General features: G+C 32.1%; 1 protein-coding gene across 4 annotated transcripts in view; it reads right to left on the reverse strand.

Annotated features, from left to right (window-relative positions):
* The window catches only part of AKT3 (AKT serine/threonine kinase 3), a 410,275-nt gene that overhangs the window by 157,793 nt on the left and 229,326 nt on the right, over positions 1-23,156 (reverse strand). For all 4 annotated transcript variants that reach the window (XM_074262535.1, XM_074262536.1, XM_074262534.1 and 1 more), the window contains 2 exons: positions 4,727-4,838; positions 132-276 (listed from right to left, as the gene is read on the reverse strand). In XM_074262535.1, coding sequence (XP_074118636.1) covers positions 132-276; positions 4,727-4,838 — 257 coding nt within the window. The remainder of the gene's footprint in view (positions 1-131; positions 277-4,726; positions 4,839-23,156) is intronic.

Below are 23,156 nucleotides of genomic sequence, written 5' to 3' on the forward strand. Positions count from 1 at the left end.
ACCCATATGTTTGCATATCATATGGTAACTGACTGACACCTTTTTTACAAATAGCACTTTTTAGCATATTTCTTCTAGGCAAATTAGGAATGTGTCAAGTAGTCTAACAAGGCATCATTGTGTTTTACTACCTTTCTTTTATGATGAGTTGTAGAAGCATCCATTTCCTCTTCTCCTATATTGTCAATTTGTGAAGTAGGACTACAATTCATCCTTTCCTCTTCTTGCCTCTGAAGTCTGTCTGCTACAGCCTGGATAGCTTCTGTCCATTCTTCCCTAAGAATAGTAAGTGAAACTTCCTATTAATAGAGGATTAGGAAAAATGGCACAAATACTTTCCATGTACTTGGAATTGTATTTTTTGTATAACTCGGTTAAGGAAATTAATCTAAGACAACTTACATATATTTTGTTTTGAAAAGAAGATTAATTCTAAAAGAGTATAATATTAGAGGCTAAAGATTGGTGGTTATGTGTGTGACAGTATAGGGGGGAAGGGGAGGGGGAGGGGGAGCACACAGGAAGGGAGGGGAGTAATCAAGAAGTCAAAATAATAGAAGTTAAATTTTTTTTTCAATACAAAAAGCAGTACTGATGCAGTTCTAGTGGTAGAGAATTGATGTGAGAATCCCCTCTTTGATCAGAGGTCAGAGGCACAGGTTCAATGTGAAAGAATTCATGAAAGGAAATCTTAGTGGCAAAAAGGAAGTTTTGTTTTTCACTAAGCTCTCTCTTAATGAGGAGATCTGCAAAGAATGTGTTAACAGAAGCCTATTTTATGAGAAGATCTTGGGGCTTGGGGGGGCAATTTGAGTTGATTATCAGACCAAGATCTCCCAATTGAATGAAATTACTTTGAAGACTTTTTTTCCAGAATTTGGAGTTTCCTGAATGGGGATACGGCTACCCAAAAGATTCATGGGAGGTGATTTGCCTGATATTTTCAACTGAATGATGCTGCTTATCTTAGAAAAAGGCCCATCTAGAAAACATGCCTCCTTGCAGACTGGGTGACCCCAAATCTCCCTTCTTTTACAGATCAAAGGAAACAGTTTCAGAGTGATTATTTTACAGACTAGAGGGGACACAATTTCAGAGTTCACCCCCACCTCAGTACCATTAATTCCTGAACTATCTATAATTAATTTACATTATGGCTTACTGCATCAAAATTTCAATTGTTGGTATAATTATATCCTTTTAAAAAGCATAATAATCAGGATCTTTGCATTGCCCAGCTGGAATTAAAAGAGAATACTTTAAGCCTCTTTTTAAAAACAGACTTAAGTTTTAGAAATATAATGTGCTACTCTGAAATTCTATGGGGGTTAAGAGCTAGAAATCAGGATCATTTGAACTCACTTCCTATAAAACATCTAAAATAAGGGTGACTGGTTCCCTCAGCTCAACAATACTATAAAAGCCATCTAGACTTCCAGATGCTAATGAAGCTGAATAGTATAATAAATATGGGAAACAGAATAGAACAATACCAAATTAATATCTAATTGATGGGGGGTTGAGGTCCCTTTAAGATACCTTTCTGATTTCCAACCCCCCCATGACTGAAGAAGCTAGGATCTTTTGATTCACAAATCCTGGACAAAAAGCACCCTTTTGAATTCCAATGATATCGGGGCTTTCCCCAGCCCCCACTAGATCTGAGGTAACTTGGGTTTTCTCAGTCTTCCACTATCTTCTCAGGTTTCCCAACTCCCACAAACAGTTTCTTCCTTATCTGAAAACCCATTGAATTCTATTCTATGCTGACTCTGGCAGAAAACCCGCCAGGAGCCTGGGACTCCACCCATCTTCAAGATCATCAAGAGCCCCCATTATAAAAGGGGCAACCCTGGAGTCCACGCTTTGCAGAGGTCCCAAACATGGCATCCTTACACTGGTCATGTCAAGGATTTCTGCCCACTGGAGCCACCAGTGGAGCCACTGGAGCTCTGGTGTTTTCCTACCTTTTACTCTTACTTCCAAACTCTACAATAAACCTTGTTTAATCAATCTAGGTTTTCGGGCCTATAAATTCCTTTACAGGGGACTCTGCACCATCACTAGACTTCATTTAACTATGTATCCTTGCGCTGAACTAAAAGGGGTTCCCCCTTTCCTAACTCTCATCATAATTATTGAGAAAACAAAATATCTAAAATCCAAATCAATCCAAAATTTAATAGCTAAAAAAATTAACTATATGGACTAAACTAAAAGTATCTAATATTGTAAGAAACTTCTAAAACAAACAGACCAGGCAAAAAAGAATCTTATCTCAAATTCTATTTTAAATGGCAAAATCTTATGGTCTTTGCACAAAACAGTTTAAAGGAAAAGGCAGAATGAAGAAATACACATTCAAAGAAAGGAAAAAATATAATGGAATTTGCCTAGGATATTTAAAAAGAAAAGCAAAAAATTAAAATTAAAACACACACACACACACACACACACACAATCTGAACAACAAAGAAACTGAGAGCAATATTACTGCTCTAAATCTTATGTAAGTAACTGAGAAGTCTACCAAAAAATGGAATATTCCATTCCCTCATAAATTTACACAAGATGTTCAGAAGTCTCTGTGGTTCCTAAGAATTTTTTATTGTGTGATGGACAGAAACAACTACACCCAGAGAAGGAACACTGGGAATTGAATGTAAACTGTTAGCACTACTGTCTTTCTACCCAGGTTACATATACCTTTGGAATCCAATTCTTAACATGCAACAAGAAAATTGGATTTACACGCATATATTGTATCTAGGTTATACTGTAACACATTTAAAATGTATGGGATTGCCTATCATTGGGGGGAGGGTGTAGAGGGAGGGAGGGGAAAATTTGGAAAAATTTGGAACAAGGGATAATTTTTTTTTATTACTCATGCATATGCTACTATCAAAAAAAATTTTATAATTATAAAATTAATTTAAAAAAAGAATTTCTATTGTAAATTTAAAAGTTTTCAGTAATAATTTTCAAACACCTCAGGTTTGCTTTAGAAGGGTTGCTTTTGATCAATCTGAATAGTAATTCAATTCACTCCTAAAATGGGAAGATAGAACAGATAGAAGTAAAGTGCATAGTATAGAGATAATAAATATATTTTTTATTTAAGTTTTTTTTGCAATATTGATTTCACTATTTTGGAAAAGAATGATGAATTCTCCAAACACCTGATATAGCAGCAAAAACACACTCAAAAGTCAACAATAAATGATTTGGTGATTATTCAATGTTTGAAATAGATAACTGAAATAACTGAAATAGATAACTGTCTAAAGGAGGGATAAAGACAGCCACTAAAAGAAACAAAATAATATTGTTTTTGTCTTACAAAGAGCATAATATGCTATTTATTAATGAGTGCTTAGTGTAATTGCATGATGTGTTCTAAACTCTGTAAACATCATTGCTCAGATCACACCAGTGAGAGCCATTACAATTTTTACCTAAGGATTTAAACCACAAATGGGTGTGTGTGTATGTGTGCAAGCACATGCACATATGCATTTTTTTTTACGAGGGGATATCATGGGATAGAAAGGAACAAACATTTACTGAATGCCTACTATGTCCCAAGGCATTATACTAAGTAAGCACTTTTTATAAATACAACCTCAAGTGTCATATTTGAACTCAGAACAATGACAATCCAGAATTTAATCAATTCTCCAATGGAAGTAGTTTGTTAATGCTAATACTCAGGAAATTAAATACATATGATGTACCAATCTACAAGGCACTGTACTAAGCACTGGGGATGTAAAGAAAAGGAAAAGCAATCCCTGTTCTCGAGAACCTCACATTCTGATGATGAAGAGAATACAAAAACTATAAGCCTGCTCTCTCTCTCTGTCTGTTTCTATGCACGCACACACACACACACACACACACACACACACACACACACACACACACACTAAATAAAGATCCTGATATTAAAGGGGACCTGGAAAACCTTCTTGCAAAAGGTGAAAATTTAACTGATCTGAAAACATTTCAGGCATGGCAGATAGCCAGTTAAAAAAAAACAGGTTTGGGAGATAGAATATCAATTGTAACAAACAGTAAGAAGGCCAGTGCAACTGAAAATAAATTTCATTAAAAGAAAGTGTTAAAAAGATTGAAAACATACAAGGTTGAGGGATAGGTTATGGAAGGGCATAAAAATTATATCAAGACAAATTTATTTGATCCTGGAGATAATGGGGAGCCTTACTTTGGTAGCTGAATGGAAGATAAACTGAAGTGGAGAAACAGAAGATAGGGGGGGAAAGTCTGATTTCCAAAAAGTTTGTTTTCTTTTATGAGCTACACACTACTGATAAATTTGTGAATCTAATAAATATGAAATAGTCTGAAACAAATTTCAAATTGTTTTGTCCTACAGAAGCTAAACAAGAAATTCGTACAGGTCAGACTGAAGTAGCATTGTTCTAAGACAGATAACAAACATAAAAAAATTAATGTTAGTGAACATGTACAATCAAATTCACATTATCCAACAAAGAAAAAATACTTTTAAAAGAAGAGAATAATATTTCTTACCTTTCTGTATTATTATAATTCATACTTATTTATCTATCATGATTGAAAAAAAGAACACAAAGAAACAAATGACAACTCTGCAAAAGTATGTTTATAGGTATAAAGGTAAAGATTACCTACTTGTGGATTGAATGATACCCCTCCCCAATTAAAAAAAAAAAAAAGTGACCTTTCCTCTGGAGTATCCACATGAAATGTTCGTTCTATAACAGTGGTCCACTGGAGGCATCTGATAATAAATGTGTTTGGCTTTGGTCGTTCTGTTTTCATGAGCTGGCATTCTAGAAATAAAAGATGTTTCTGTAAATATATTTACTCCAATAACAGCAAAATTTTTATACATGTATTTTATTTAATGCATATATTTATACATTATAGGGGAAAAGATATATATGTATAACTTTGCATAGCAAACTACTAAAGTATTATGGAAAATTTTAACAACTTTACTGCCCCTTGCTTTGCTTACAAATAAAATGGAACTCATAAGCTTCCAAAACCTCTTACAATCTGAACTACAATATTGTGTCATTGGGACCTCCTACTATGGCCAAGTCATATTCTTTTGTCCAAATCTGACTAATCAAAATTCTCTGAATATACTTTAATACTTTACTTATGTCATCCCTTCCTACCTATCCGCCCCTCCTCTTATTCCTCATTTCAAAATTTTCTTCACCCTAAATGATGCAGCTAAAATAAATGCCAATTCTTGTAAGAAGACTTCTTTGATCACCCAATCATATCAATTCAGAAAGCAGTTCATTTATTCTATTTTTGTGGTCCTCCTCTCATATTGCCTTGCATTATACTTATTCCTATATATTTCACATCTTCCTGACTAAAGATTTTCTTCAGAGCAAGAATTGTATTATATATGCTTAACAAAATATTTTGCATATAAGTACTCAATAAATGTTTGTTGAATGAGTTTAATGGAAATCAAAATGCTGTATATCAAACAATAATTACAGCTATAGTTCAATCTTCATTTTTAAAAAATTGATATTTTCTGTTTCTTACATTGCCACTGTTATTGCAAGTATCCTTTCTCATATTTCTCCTAGAAAGTCATGCCATAGAACAAAATTAAGAGAAGAAAAAGAAAAAGAAAATTGGCATAATGATTGATTCATTGAAAAAGTTCAAAACCATGTGCAATGTGTGTAACACCTGTGAAGGTAGGAAGGTTTCTTCTCATCTTTGTTTACTCCAGTAATACTTTATCTTGATCTTGATGTTACATTTACTTTTGATTTGGGGGCGTGTAGTTATTCTTTCAATTTATGTTGCTATTGTCTCTGTGTATAGCATTGGTTTGGCTTTGCTTATTTCAACTCTATCAATCATTATAGATCTTTCCATGCTTCTCTTTTATGAATCACACACATTGTTTCTTATATCATAATTATATTCCATAACATTCAGGTATCACAATTTACTTAGCCATTCCTCAATTGATGGATACCTACTATTTTCCTACTTTTTAGCTATCACAGAGAATGTAGCTACAGTTTTAATTTAAGTATTTGCCAGCCTCCCTTATTATAATTCCCAACTTATTTTAGGTTATTATATTACATTTTAAACTGGTTTTCTGGGAAGGAAAGGGAGAACAAGTTTGGGAGAAGTGTTTGCTCAACCCACTTTTCTCTGCTGCTTTCTTAAATCTATTCAATCACCATAACAATAAATAAATAAAATCCTAATCTATAGTATTTTATGATTTGAGGTGTGAATGCTCATACAGAAAAAATTTTAAATCATTTCTTAAGCAAGTATGAGCTGACTCCTGCACACCATATATTGCTGAATCACATGCCAACAGAAAACTCAAGGTGCTGAATGAGACATACATTTTCAGATATAGCCAATACAGAAACTGGTTTTGATTGTTGATATATATTTGCTAAGGATTTTGGTTTTGTTCATTCTTTTTCTCAATTTGATTTACAGGGCAAGGTTATCAAAAATTAAAAGAACTAAGAGTCATTGAAGCATTGTTTTAAAAATGTACAAAGGAAGGAAATATAAACAGGGCAGCTTTTTAAATTATATGTTGGAATTTATTATTTACTGATAAGGAACTGCAAAGTATACACAACAGAAACTCCTGGATTCGTGGTCCCTTCAATCATTTCTCCAAAAAAGAAGAAAATTATAAGCCTTTGGTCAAGCTAACACATCACTTTATGCTTAGAATACTGTGATATTTCCAATTCATTTTTCTACTTCAAATTTTACCTGAAACTCTCAGAGACCTGAATTCCTCCATCTATCAATTTTGCATGCCAACATAAAATTAATCTTCTTAAAAATGCATTTTACTTACCTGCACAAAAACTTTTAATAGTTCCACATTTCCTATAAAGTTCAAACAAGTTGGTATGTATAGCAATCTATCCACAACACAACTCTTACTTGCTTTTAGTTCTTGTTATACCCTACAAAACCCCTTCTTTCCTAGCAAATTGGTTCATTTCTTGTGTCACAAACTTACCACATCCCTTCCTAATTCTACATCTTTTTCTACCCAAACTGGAATTGTCTTACGAGTCCTCTTTCTGCCTAACAGCCTCATGTCCTTTAAAGTCCAGCTCTAAGAGGGGAAAAAACCATATGATAAATTTGTACTACATACAGTACCCAAGCATAGCCCCTTATTATCTAGAAATCACACAATAAATACTTGTCAAATGACTTAATGAAAGATTTTAAAAGGAATAAATAAATGAAAGTAATGGGTTAAGGCCAGTAAGTGGATGAGGAAGTAGTGCTTTAGTAGACATATGTTCAAGACAACATTTCTAAAGAAAGCACTTATAACCTGGAATACAGTATCATGTAAATGAACAAACAATTATCATTTATAGTAAGACAAAAAATAGTTGTGTGATACAGTAGAAAGAGTAATGGATGGTAAAAACTTGGGCTAGACAAAGATAAAATAAGGCAAGTATTATATGCATGTCAATTATTATTAACATAGGGAGTAATTTGTTTAAATACAGATCCATAAGGACTGATGTGATCTAAGTTAAAGGATTGATGAGAGGGAAATCTGATCTATTTTCCTACTTGCTTTTACTTACCCCCCTATTTTTTTCTAGTTCTTGCATAAACCCTATCAGTTCTTGAGTCATACTTGTCCTTCCAACTATATAGACTGTATCCTATGGCATTCTCTCTTTCAAATAAATAATACTCTCAACTTTTCATATTTCATTTTGTCTCAACATACAATTTCTACAACTGGTCCATTTATTCTAAAAACTATTTATGAAAATCAATTTCAATTCTTTACAATTTATATAAACATAAAAGCAGTAAACTTTAAGGAATTTCTTTTTCTCTTGGAAAAGCTTAAAAGAACAGATTGTATGTGTGTGTATTTATACAGTAATAATGTATAAATATCACATATTTACTTATGACTTGCTTATCCTGCAATAAAATTCTATCTCCTTAATTCTCCCCTAAATTCTCTATTCAATTCATTTTGATAAATATTTCCTAAATATCTAAAATGTTGAAAAGACTACTGTAGGGGGGATATAATTTTAGATAAAAATCTCTGTCTATCCTCATGGAATTTAGTCTAATAAATAGAGTGCACATCTGTTCACCTACTCTTATCTCCCACTGTACTTACAATTAGCTAATATTACAAAGTTCAACACTTGTTCACTCTCTATAGAATAAAACGTATTTGCAAAGTGTCAAAAATTATCTGATTTATGACCTCACCTTTATTTTAACTTTCTTGTGAGCAGGAACCACATAAGCCTAATTTTTACTTTTAATCTCTTCATTTTCATCTTCCTCTCCTAACACAATCTTGCATACATAGTAAACAGTTAATAAACACCTGAGTAGTTTTTAAAATAAAGAATAGAAGAATACTAATTTTAAATCATTTGAGGTGCCAGACAATTTCTGGCTCAGGCCTCTTGCTGCCACTGTGATGAGAAGGATTGTTATGGGGGAAAAACTCTGGCTCAGACTTCTTGCCACCACTAGGAGAAAGAAGACACTGCCCAAGCCTCTATTTTGAGTGTCCAGACACTGTTCCTGGAAATTCAAAGGTCATAACACCTGCAGAATCAAGTCTGGGAAAAAAGCCACAGCTCCTGCTTTGACCAGCTGGCAGATGTCAGTATCTTTCCCCTTCTGTTACTTGTTCCAAAACATGTATAGCTCTTCCTCTCCTGCTTTCTGTAAAATTCCACTTTTCTTTGTTGCTTACTTATTCACATTGTACATAAGAATGCTGAAGCTGATACTATTGGTTCTTTAACTTTTCATACAGATGAGCCTGTGCTCCAAGAGTAAATAAAATCTGCAAATAACGATCTCTACATGTTTATTTGGTGACTGGTAGCTGTATCAAATAATAAATTCTGGATGATTCTTATCACAGAGTTCTAGTAGGACTATAGATTTAGAGCCAGATGATCCAGAAAGGTTGGGAGTATTGTCCAAAATTATAGATAATAACAGGTGTGAGCTATGAACTCAGGTACTTTGGTTCCAAATCTAGTGTTCACTCCACTGGAACATGATTCTTCTCTTAGGAATGTAGCATTCAGGTCAATCAAAGAATAGTATAAAGGCGCTAGACAAATCTAAGCACAGAATTGCATTATAAGAGATATGAAAGGGAAATTGGAAAAGTTGACAGAAAATAATAGTTTTCTAACTTTCAATTTTGTCTTAGCTAAATGTCAAGAATCATCTTGATGGGTAACCCTTTGACTGCTGATACCTGATCCACTTTAGTTTTCACACTAGAGACCAACTGGTGGTTTTACTCTTTTAGCCTATCTGTTTTGCAGAATTATCAGCCACATTTTTTGACTTCCAGATCCCATCTTATATAACCCAAGAACAAGATTTTTCCTACCTATAAATAATAACAATTCTTTAAGTGTGCATACTAGCCTATCATTTTATATATTTTAATCTGGTTAAATTATGTAGTTTTTTAAAGGCCGAAGCTTACAAGATTATTTCACCAAAACAATTCTCTGAAATTAAAACAGAAACAAAAACATTCAAGCACTACAATTAAATGAAGGTTAGTGCAACACATGATTTCTAAAAGTCATCATTCTAAATACTATTTAAAATACAGCATTTTGAATTCTCAGTGGGTATTAATTGCTTGAATATATGAGTGCTAAGAGTTTAGCCCAAGGCTACCACTTTAGTTGCCATTCCCTGGCTAAATGAGTCACTGACCGTGAAGTACTTCAGTAATGTATTTCAAAGAATGTTGTTTAAAATTCAAAAGAGCAAAAGACAGTTGGAACTCTAAATTATTGTTTAAACACTGAATGAGTCAGGAAATAGATGAATTCTCTAAGTTCTATTGTCAGCTCTCCATAACTAGACATTACAAACATGTACAAATGCTAACTAGAGAAAAATAAAAAGGAGCAATTAGTTTTAAGACTATTTAAAAACCACACTGACCCAAAATATTTAAAAAAGGGATTTTATCAAGCTCTTTCTAGCATATTACTTGATTTTTAAAACTATTTTTTCTTTTGCTAGGGTCACAATCACCTTCAATCAAATATAATTTTAAAACCTTAGGAAAAAAATTGTAAAGACTTTTGCAAATATATGGAGAACATATTATATATGGAGAAATAATTCAACATATCTAAATAAGCAATGATTACTATAAAAATATAAAGTAATTATTATTATTTATCATATAGCACAGCTTAATACTTTTTATTAAATTTCAAGTGAACTATGGCTCATACTTAAATTAGTTAGTTACGCTAGTTAAACTCTCCTGAGCAACTCAAACTACAAGCTGTATTTCAAAACGTTGTTTACTTTACACCATTCTGAACCACAGATGACAAAGTTTGCTTGAAGCAGTAATTACTCTGTAAATCTGGGAAGCCAATTAGAGAGCCTGAAACCTGCCAGTTCCAAAAAAATAAAATAAAATAAAATAAAAATAAAATAAATTTTAAAAATTAGAGATCATCTGTTCGGATTTTATTTAAAAGTTTAAGGTTTCAATTCAACAATTTTAACCATTTAAGTTCCAGTTTTTAATCAACCAATGAAAAGAATAAAAAGCCAAAATAAAGGTAAAATTCATTGTTACAAGTAAAAAAAAAAAATTACCATTTTAAAATAAATGGCATTAGATCGACAAGGAACTACCATGAGTTCAGTAATAATAATTATATATTGAACAAAAAGAAAACCTATATATAAAACAATATTCTTAAGAGGTTTTTTGAAATAAAATCAGTTATTTTATTCTTACTATTCAAAAACAACATGGCATAGTCAAAATTTAATGACATCAGCATTTGTGCCATGTCAACATGCCAATAACATACAAGATATTATGAAGAATCTAAGAAACATTAACTGCTTTTGAAGAGATATGTCAAGTAATGCCTACAAACGTGTCAAGTGTCAAATGAGTGGTACATAAATTGTAAGTGTATTCTACATTAAAAAAAATAATACAAAGATCAAACAGTTAAAGAAGAAAGAATTTTAAAGAGAATAGATTTATTACAAACAAGAACTTAATGCTCTAAAAATTACAACAAGCAATTTCAATAATAAAACAACAAATAAATAAATAGAACATTAAAATAAAATTAAAGGATTGGGAAAAAAACAGAACTGTAAGAAACAAAATAGCTGAAACAACTTAAAAAATAGAAAAAAAAAGAAAAAAAATGCATTACAATCAGCCACCCCAAAAATCATGACCAAAAAATAATAATAAAACTTGAATACTGTTTCAAGAAGTTACATAAGACTTCTTGGCAACCAAAATGAAAGAAAGAAAAGACTGGAATATGATACTCTAAAAGACAAAATATCTGGGCTTAAATAAGAATATAATCCTAAAAGAGGGGAAAACGGACTTTAATTAACTAAAGGATTCATAAGCATTCCTTATGAAAAGACAAAATTAAACATTTAAGAATCAAAATAAATATATTTGTTGAAATTGAAAGATTCCATGTAGAAATGAATTGTTCCATGTTGTTTGTTCACTTTGGGATAATAAACATATCTTCTTAGAACCATATTATAAAGGTCAAAGGGATAAATGGAAGGTTTTCTCAATCATGATCATCTTAGGGAAAAAACAGAAATAGGAGAGAGAGAGAGAATTATACTGATAAAGAAAGGAAGAAAAGAGAAATATTATCATATAATCAAAAGGTACAGAGTTTTTAAACATGGCAGAAGGGAATGTTCAGGGCAATTATTTTTGTATGTAATAGAGGAAAATAGACAATGAATATTTGTGAATTTACTTCATCTTATCTCATAAATGTAGAACACATTTTCATAGTGGAAACACATTCATGCATGTGCGTACATGGCAAAAATTGTGGTATAAATACATTAAACCCAAAAGTAAAAAAGAAAGGAATAAGCAGAGGGGGAAAGATCATGATGGAGAAAAAGATAATTAAGGAAATACTGATGAAACAAACACCAGTACCAGAAGTGGCAGCAAATGGAATTGAGAAAAAAAGAAAAGGAGGAAAATCCAAGATCACAAAGGAGAAGGAAAAAGTATAGTGAGTTTCCCCCCTCAACATATCCTCAAACAAATCTAGAAAATTTACCAAATGGAATCCCACTGTAGACATCCAAGAAAAAGTCCCAATGTGTAACAGTCCCAGTAAGCATATAAAAATAGACAGAGGGAGGTTTGTAGACAGGCTGATGAAGATCTGGACAAGAGCAGAGCACTTCTCTCCCCAAGGAAAAGCTATAAACAGTATCTGACCCATGTCAGATCTACATGGGGACACACACACAAGGGACAGACACAAATAGGCAACACTGTTGCTCACTAACCACCTAAGGCTGCACAACATGGAGAACCAGTATCTCAGAGTAGTCTTAGGCCCTCTAAGTATTCTGGCAAAGAACCAAGTACAGAAAGAAAAAACAAAACAAACAAACAAACAAACAAAACAACTGCAGCAATGTATCTCAGAAAGAGAAGAATCTCACTTCCAGCCTATAGAGAAAAAAATAGAGGAAGAACCCTAGATCAAAGAGAAGCTTACACTTCTATTACTTTAAACTAGTAATATGCTAAGAAGATAAAATAATTGAGTCCAGCAGCAATCTATTGATGCTCAGACTCAAGACCAGATAAGGAATATTCAGGACTAATGACCAGTATTTTTTCCCCTGAATCAGTCCACTTTGGGAGCAATAAAAGCTCACAGATCTTAAGCCTTAATTGTGAAATCTTGGAACAAAACACTCAATAACCCAAGAAAGCAGAAATAGGACTAATCCTGACATTTTCTCCAGAAGTTCATAGTGCCTGAGCCCAACATGAAGTACAAAATTATAAAGTGGCTAGATAAAGGAGTAAACAAGCAAACACACAAAAACCACCAAAAAAGCTATTAGGTTGGCATGGAAAAAAAAGATAAAAGAAGAGAATGACCCCAACAAATCTAAAAGAAAAATCCTAAGGAAAGGCTTTGGCACAAATGCAACAAGAATTCCTAGAAACGATGAAGAAAGATATTGAGAATATTTTTGCCAATGAAATGAGACAGCTAGAGGGAAGAACTGAGGGGAAAAAATGAGACCTATGCAAGAAAGAATTGGAAAGAAATTTAGCAGCTTGGAAAAAGTGGTAGAAAAATTTTCCCAATAAACAAATTCTCTAAAATAAGAATAGAGCAATGGGATCATGAAACAACAACAAAAAAATACTAAAACAAAGACAAAAGGCTGACAAAACAGAAGAAAAATATTATATATCTTATAGAAAAAAAATGAGAAAAGAGAATAAGGAAAAACTAATTTAAGAATCATCAAATTACAAGAACACCATGACCAAAATAAAAACCTACATGGAATATTTCAAAAATTTTTAAAAGAAAAGTTTCTAGGGAAGAAGAGAGGGTAAGAAAAAGAAAAGCATAATATGGGGATAATAAGATGGCAGAAAATACAGAATTAGTCATTTTAACCATAAATGTGAATGGGATAAACTCTCCCATAAAGTGGAGGCAGATAGCAAACTAGATCAAAAGCCAGAACCCTGCAATATATTGTTTACAGGAAAGACATTTAAAGCAGGGAGTTACATACAGAGTAAAGGTAAAAGGCTGGAGCAGAATCTATTATGCTTCAGTTGAAGTCAAAAAAGCAGGAGTAGCCATCCTTATCTCAGATCAAGCAAAAGTAAAAATTGATCTAATTAAAAGAGATAAGGAAGGAAACTATATCTTGCTAAAGGATAGCATAGACAATGAAGCAATATCAATACTAAACATATATGCACCAAGTGGTATAGCATCTAACTTCCTAAAGGAGAAGTTGAGAGTTGCAAGAAGAAATAGACAGCACAACTATAATAGGAGATCTCAACCTTGAATTCTCAGAATTAGATAAATCAAACCACAAAAGAAATAAATTAAGGTGGTAAATAGAATGTTAGAAAAATTAAGTATGATAGATCTTTGGAGAAAATTGAATGGAGACAGAAAGGAGTATACTTTGTTCTCAGCAGTTCATGGAACCTATACAAAAATTGACCATATATTAGGACATAAAGATCTCAAAATTAAATGCAGGAAGGCAGAAATAGTAAATACATTCTTTTCAGATCATGATGAAATAAAATCTACATTCAACAAAAAACTAGGGGTAAATAGACTAAAAAGTAATTGGAAACTAAATAATCTCATCTTAAAAGAATGATTGAGTGAAACAGCAAATTATAGACACAATTAATAATTTTACCCAAGAAAATGACAATGATGAGACATCATACCAAAATTTGTGGGATGGAGCCAAAGCGGTAATAAGGGAAAATTTTATGTCTTTAGAGGCTTACTTGAATAAAATAGAGAAAGAGAAGATCAATGAATTGGGCTTGCAACTTAAAAAGCTAGAAAAAGAGTAAATTAAAAATCCCCAATAAAATATTAAACTTGAAATTCTAAAATTAAAAGGAGAAAGTGATAAAACTGTAAGTAAAAACACTATTGAATTAATAAATAAAACTAAGAGTTGGTTTTATAAAATAAACAAACAAACAATAAAATAAAATAAAATAAATACACCTTTGGTAAATCTGATTAGAAAAACAAAAGAGGAAAATCAAGTTGTTAGTATTAAAAATGAATAGGGAAAACTTTCTACCAATGAAGAGGAAATTAGAACAATAATTAGGAGTGACTTAACCTAAGTGAAATGGATGACTACCTCAATATATAGACTTCCCAGATTAACAGAGGAGGAAGTAAATTGCGAGGAGGAAGTAAATTGCTTAAATAGTCCCATTTCAGAAAAAGAAATAGAACAAGCTATTAATGAACTCCCTAAGAAAATATCCTCAGGACCAAATTGATTTACATGTGAATTCTACCAAACATTTAAAGAATAATTAACTCCAATACTACATAAACTATTTGAAAAAATAAGGAATGGAGGACTCCTACCAAATTCCTTTTATGACATAGACATGATACTGATACTTAAACAAAGAACAAAAACTATAAACCAATCTCCCTAATGAATATTGATGCAAAAATCTTAAATAAAATATTAACAGAGATTACAGATAATCATGTCCAGGATAATACACCATGACCAACTAGGATTTATACCAGGAATGCAGGGCTAGTTCAATATTAGGAAAACTATTAGCATAATTGACTATACCAATAACCAAATTAACAAAAACCATATAATTATCTCAATAAATACAGAAAAAGCATTTGATAAAATCCAACATCGATTCCTATTAAAAGCATTTGAGAATATAGGAATAAATGGACTTTTCTTTAAAATAATCAGTAGCATCTACTTAAAACCATCAGTAAGCATCATATGTAATGAAGATAAACTGGAACCTTTCCCAGTAAGATCAGGAATGAAACAAGGTTGCCCACTATCACCATTACTATTCAAAATTGTATTAGAAATACTAGCTTTGGCAATAAGAGTTGAGAAAGAGATTAAAGGAATTAGAGTAGGTAATAAATTACCAAATTATAACTCTTTGCTAATGATATGATGGTGTACTTAGAGAACCCCAGAGATTCTACCAAAAATCTATTAGAAATAATCCACACCTTTAGCAAAGTTGCAGGATACAAAATAAATCCACATAAACCATCAGCATTCTTATACATCACCAAAAAAATTCAACTAGTTACAAAGAGAAATTCCATTTAAAGTAACTACTAATAGTATAAAACATTTGGGAATCTTCCTCCAAGGGAAAACAGGAACTATATGATCAAAACTACAAAACACTTTCCACACAAAGTCAAATCTAACCAATTGGAAAAATATTAAATGCTGTTGGATAGGGCAAGCAAATATAATATTTGTTCCCACAACCCACAATAGGTCTTTTTATTCAAAAAAATATTAAAAAAATAATACTACCTAAACTAATCTATTTATTTAGCACTATATCAATCAGACTCCCCAAAAACTATTTTAATGACCTAGAAACAATAATAACAAAGTTCATATGGAAAAACAAAAGGTCAAGAATTTCAAGGGAACTAATGAAAAAAAAAATCAAATAAAGGAGGCCTATCTGTACCAGATTTTAAATTATATTATAAAGCAGCGGTTACCAAAACCATTTGATATTGGCTAAGAAATAGACTAGTTGATCAATGGAACAGGTTAGGTTCAAATAATAAAATAGTCAATAACTTTAATAATCTAGCATTTGACAAACACAAAGACCCCAGCTTTTGGGATAGGAATTCACTCTTTGACAAAAACTGCTGGGAAAACTGGAAATTATTATGGCAGAAACTAGACATTGACCCACACTTAACACTGTACCCCAAGATAAGGTCAAAATGGGTTCATGACCTAGGCATAAAGAATGAGATTATAAATAAATTAGAAGAACACAATATAGTTTACCTCTCAGACCTGTGAAAGAGGAAGGAATTTATGTCCAAAGAAGAACTAGGGCTCATTACTGATCACAAAATAGAAAATTTTGATTATATCAAATTGAAAAGTTTTTGTACAAACAAAACTACTGCAGACAAGATTAGAAAGGGAAAACATTTTTACAGTCAAAGGTTCTGATACAGGCCTCATTTCCAAAATATATAGAGAATTGACTGTAATTTATAAGAAATCAAGGCATTCTCCAATTGATAAATGGTCAAGGGATATGAACAGACAATTCTCAGACGAAGAAATTGAAACTATTTCTAGCCATATGAAAAGGGTCATTATTAATCAGAGAAATACAAATTAAGAACAACTCTGAGATACCACTACACACCTTTCAGATTGGCTAGAATGAGAAGGAAAGATAAAGCTGAATGTTGGAGGGGATGTGGGAAAACAGGGACACTGATACATTGTTGGTGGAATTGTGAACACATCCAGCCATTCTGGAAAGCGATTTGGAAGTATCTCAAAAAGTTATCAAACTGTGCATACCCTTTGATCCAGCAGCATTACTACTGGTCTTATATCTCAAAGTGACCTTAAAGAAAGGAAAGGGACCTGTGCAAAAATGTTTGTGGCAGCCCTCTTTGTAGTGGCAAGAAACTGGATATTGAGTGCATGCCCCTTAATTGGAGAATGGCTGAATAAATAGTGGTATATGAATGTTCTGGAACATTATTGTTCTGTAAGAAATGACCAACAGGTTTTGCAACTGTCAATACTGAAAAATTACCCATACGTGTATCTTGTAAATAAAAAGCTATAATAAAAAAAAAGAAAATATTTTCTTAGAATAAGAGGATAAAATGAAAACTCCCAACAACATTATAATCAAACTCCAGAGCTTTCAGGTTAACAAAAAAATATTGGAATCACCTAGAAAGAAACAATTCAAATAGCAAGGAGTCATAGAAAAGATCATACACAATTTAGCAGACATCACTATGAAGGAGCACAGAACTTAGAATTCAATGTTGCAGAAGGAAAAATCATTCTTGGCTTTTATTGTTGAGTTGTTTCAACCTAGGTTCCTAATTCATCTTGACTCCATTTGGGGTTTTCTTGGCAAAGATAATAAAGTGATGTCAATTCCTTCATAAGCTCTTTTTACCAATGAGAAAACTGAGACAAACAGGGTTAAGTAACATGTCTAGGATCACATCACTAGTATCTGAGGAAGTGCAACCAAGATGGTGGACTAAAGGCACAAACTCACCACACTCTCCCCAAAATAGCTCCAAAGTCAAATAAGCATGATTTTCAACAAACTTTAAATCATCAGAATATTCAAAAAATGGAGTAGAACAATTTTCCAGCTGAAAATAACTTAGGTCAGCAGGAAAAGTCTATGGCACTAGGATAGCAGCTCAACATGCAGCATCAGCATAGGCCATGTCAGTCTGGCCTGGCCCCAGCCTAGCCCTAACACCAGCAAAGCAGGATGGGTCTATGATTCTCTGAATCAGCAGCAGTATTGACGGTTTCTAGACCTCAGCCCAGAGACACCAAACAGCACTTGAAAGGTCAAGAGGAAAAGTTTGTCAGGAGAGTGAGAAGGCCTTGAGAAATCAGCATACCAAGAGTGGGCATAGGCAGGGGTAACTTCTGGAGGCCCCAACCCACAATAGGTCTTTTTACTCATACTGAGGAAAGACTATTGCTTTAGTACATCTTACAGATACAGGGAATAGTTAGTTTCAGGTCAGAAAAGAGAGCTTGTGGTCAGGTCCCTAGAAAGACCTCTGAAAGTAGCTGCACAAAATCCCTGAAGCTTCAACAATGCATGCATGCTCCACTCTGGAAAACAGAACCCTACTTTAACAAAGAGATAAAAGCCGAATAATAGGCTAGTAAAATGAGCAGACAACAGAAAAAGGCTTAGATCATAGAAAGTAAATGTCTGAGGATAGATTTGAATTCATAAAAATGTCTTCCTGATTTCAAGCCAAGCACTCTATCCACTGCACCATCTAGCTGTCCAGTCTTGGTTTATACTTAAAAATTAACTTACCCAGAAAATTGAGTATAATCCTTAGAGAAAAAAAATGGGTTTAAAAGGAAATAAAGGACTTCCAAGAATGCCTGATAAAAAGACCAGTGATTCACAGAAACTCTGAAGTAAAATCACAGGACTTAAGAGAAACAAGAAGATAAACAAAAATAATCATGAAGGACAAAGTAGGGAAGAGTTATTTATATTCTAAAATGGGAAAATTATATATATATGGTAATGATTTACTTAGAGAACACAATCAATTAAAATATACTAAAACAACTAAAAAATTTAACAAAAGATATGAAATATAAAATAAACCTACATACATTATCAGTAATCTTACATGCAAATAAAGCCCAGTAGAAAGAGAAAGAGTTTATATTAAAAATAACCACAAACTGTATGAAATAAATTTGTGAGTCTACCAAGTCACTCTCAGGAACAATACAAATCCAAATGGAGAAATAAATGGGGGGAAATTTCATTGCTCATTGACAATGAATCATAATCTCATAAAAAAGACAATACTTCCCAAATAATTTATTTGATATTATACCAATCAAACTACCAATGGACTGTTTTGTAGAAATAGACAAATAATCATCAAAGTCATCTGAATAAGGAAAAACTTCTCAAGGTAATCCTAAAGGCAATAATGGAAGAAAAAAGTAGAAAAAAAGAAGAATCAAATAGCACTGTTTCATAAAATATACATCAAAGCAGTAAACACTGAAAGGATTTAGTACTGATTAAGAAATAGAATCATTATAAGAAGGGAATAGGCCCACAAAATTCAGAAATAAACCTGCTAAGTATTCTCCCCTACCCTAGCCTGGTTTATACATGTGAAATCATGTCAAATATATTTCCATATTAGCCACATTGCAAAAGAAAACACAAACAAAATTAAGCAATAAAAAAGTATTTTTAAGAAGTATGTTTCAATCTGTATTCAGAATTCTTCAGGTTTTTTGTTTTGTTTTGTTTTGTTTTATTTTTTTACTTCTCTGAAGATGGATAACATTTTTAAAATAACAAGTCCTTTAGAATTGGGGGAGGAGAAATCTGTAAAGCACATTTCTCTGACAAAAAGCTGTTCCTCAATTTGATAAATGATCAAAATATATGAATAGGTATTTTAAAGAATTTCTTTTCTGATACCTCCAAATGTCAATTCCTTCTTTCCCAGCTAATACTCTGTATTTATTTATACTTTATTGTCTTTACACTATATGCTCATAATATTATGTCCAATAACCTTGTTGTATTTTCATACTAATCATCTACCATAGTACTTGGCTCACATTGAATGTTTAATAAATACCCATTGATTAGCTATTTAATCTCCATTTTTCAAAGCATAAAGAAATTTCACAAATTATTTCAATAATTTGGTCTATAGAAAGATTTTAATAAAAATCAGAGAAATGCAAATTAAAACAACTGTGAGGATCTACTTCACACCTATCAAACTGACAATGATGACAAAAGGGGAATATGACAAATATTGGAGGTCATATGGAAAACCGGGTTCACAAACAGGCAGATGGTAGGGCTATGTATTGGCTCAGCCATTCTGGAAAGCAATTTGGAACTATGTTCCAAAAGTCACTAAACTAGTCTAACATTACTAAGCATATACCCCAAAGAGACCAAATAAAAAGGAAAAAAAAAGGACAAAAATGTTTGCAACAACTTTCTTCATATTACGAAAAAAATGAAAATTAAGAAGTCCCCACCTATTGAAGAATCACTAAAGAAATTATAACATATACATTACTAGAATATTATTCCATCATAATTAAGTAATGGGAAGTTTCAAAGGAAAAGGGGAAAAGTTTGATGAACTGATGCAGAATGAAGTGAGCAGAACCAAGAATCCAATTTATACAATGACAAAAACATTATAAAGAAAAGCTTTGAAAGCATTTAGACTCTTAAGTAATGAAATGATGATGAACTAGTACTCTAGAGGACAGCAACCCACCTTGGCACGAAGTGATTGTTTAAAAAATCCTGCATAACATATATTTTTGGACATAGCTGATAAGGGAATTTGCTTCATATAACTATTTGTAATGAAGATTTTAGTCTTTTTGCTGGAATTATTCAATTGGGCAAGAGAGTAGGGAGAAAAACATTAATGCTAATTAACTTGAATTAATAATAAAATTTAAAGAACAAAAATCTGACTGATAGTATTAACTTCCCTTCTTTCTGGCAGAGGGTTGGGAAGAGTAGAATTATATCACCAGTGTGCTCATTCACATTTTAATGGAAAACTTTAAGCTCTTATGGGCATTGTTAATAAAAGTGTAATATTTCTATTTGAACTTCCTAAATTCTGGCTATTTGTAATAACCAGAGTAAAGAACATGCCACACTGATATTTTCATGGGAAAATGCCTATGAATGATGTTTCAGAATATTTTCAAATGCATGAAATTAAAAAAAAAAAACAAAACCAACAAGAATTACAAAAGAAACTTAAATTGTAGTGTGTGTGTGTGTGTGTGTGTGTGTGTGTGTGTGTGTGTGTGTGTGTGTGTGTGTGTAGACAAATGGGAAGTTAGATAAAGTGAGACAGGCACACATAGAATAATAGATAGTTGGGATGATTTGGAAAGGGTTCATTTAAAATAAGATGCTTGAGCTGAATCTTGAAGAAACAGGAAAAAAAATCTATAAAACAAAGGTAAAGAGTGATAGTACATTCTCCTTGCACATACATGGAGATGGGAAGACCATTCCATTGACAAACATCAGTTTGGCTGAACTGTTTTATGCTGGAAAGCAAATAATCAACAATGAGTGTGATAAAAAATAAGATTATAAAGGACTTTAAAAGCAAAATGAGTTTATATTTGATCTTAAGAGGCAAATAGGAACCATCAGAATTGACTGAGTATGGGAATGAAATGGTAATATCTGAACTTTCAAGGAAAATCACTAAGGTAAAAAAGAAAAGAAAAAAAAAAAGAAAGACAAATTGAAGTGGGGGAAAAAACTTGAGGCAAGACCACCAATTAGGAGATCGATTAGTCAACCAGCATTTTAATTAAATATCTATTACTTGCCAGGCACTGTACTAAATATTGGAGATAAAAAGACACACACATATATTATATCTATATAGGAAAAATTGGAGATAATCAATAGAGGGAAGATACTATATTGGGGAAAAGAAAACTTTAGTTGAGACTTGAATAAAATGAAATCCAGACATGATAGATAGCCAGTGGAAATGCTCAATCAGGAAGAGTGTCTTGTTAGAGACTGTAGAGTTCCAAGTTGAAGATTTGGAAAGAGAGACTGGAATAGAGAAGAAAGACAGAAGATTTAAGGTATAAGAAGAATGGAAAGATGAAGGATAGGGAAATCAGGTTATGCAGGGTTTTGTAAGCCAAAGGCGATTTTATATTTGATTCAATAACTGAGAGCCACTTGTTATAGTTCTCTCATGTTATATTCTTTGGGGTTTTCTTGGATAAAATACTGGAGTTATTTGCCTTTTCATTTTCTACCTCATTTATAGATGAACAAATAGAGGCAAATAGGATTAGGTAATTTGTCTGGGGTAACATAACTAATAAGTGTCTGAGATCAAATTTAAACTCAGGAAGATGAACCAGTCTTCCTGATTCAGCTACTCTATCCACTCACTGCACAACCAAGCTGCCCAAAGAGCCACTGAAGTTAACTAAATAGGGAGATGACATAGTCAGATGAATTTTGGGAAAATAAATTTGACCACTAAATAGTGGCAGCAGATAAACCAATAGTTAACAGTACTTTTGGTAGGAGGTAATAAGTGACATTACATGCCATTTTAGGAGACAGGTAATTTTAATATAGTTTGCTCGCATTACAAATTTTTAAATTTTTTAAATTCTCAACTTTATTGCCTTACTATATAGTGGCAATAACACACTGGATGTTCTCTGAAAATGAGGAAAGATCTAAGTTTCAGTTTTCTACATATTAATAACATACATTTTCCAGAGTAACATTTTCATTTTCAAAGTGATTTTGGTCATGAGAAACCAAATCCCTAAATTTAAAAACAAAAGGACTATAAAGAAAGATGTTATTTCTATTTTCAACATAAGCATTTCTCACAGTAGTCAGATTCTGTCAAATCTCTAAGTACCAAAACCTATCTTCTAAGAATAGAATAAAACTTCAAAACATTTTCAAGGAAAATTATTTACCTCTCCTTAAATTTCAAGAAAAATTATATTTTGTCTCTTTTTGAAAAATACTCAATATATAAAAGTTATGCAAAGTACTTAATTATTCATGGAAATAAATGATATATAAATGTATATACATATATATGTGTAAATATATATATATATATATATATATATATATATATATATATATATATATATATATATGCACATGTCTATATATACCCTAGAAAGTAAATAATAGGAATTTATATAACATAGAATAAATTAAAATAAAAACATAGAAGTATTATTTACCATATTACCTAGTACATAATTATTATTAAAATTATTTTTAAGTGTGATTTATATTGAAAGATTTTAAACTTAATAAGCTGGACTTGTACATGGGAGATACCTGCTTCCAAGCTATTTTTTGGTCATGGAATATA

This window comes from Sminthopsis crassicaudata, chromosome 4 (genome assembly GCF_048593235.1).
Source record: "Sminthopsis crassicaudata isolate SCR6 chromosome 4, ASM4859323v1, whole genome shotgun sequence".
NCBI classification, from domain to species: Eukaryota; Metazoa; Chordata; class Mammalia; order Dasyuromorphia; family Dasyuridae; genus Sminthopsis; species Sminthopsis crassicaudata.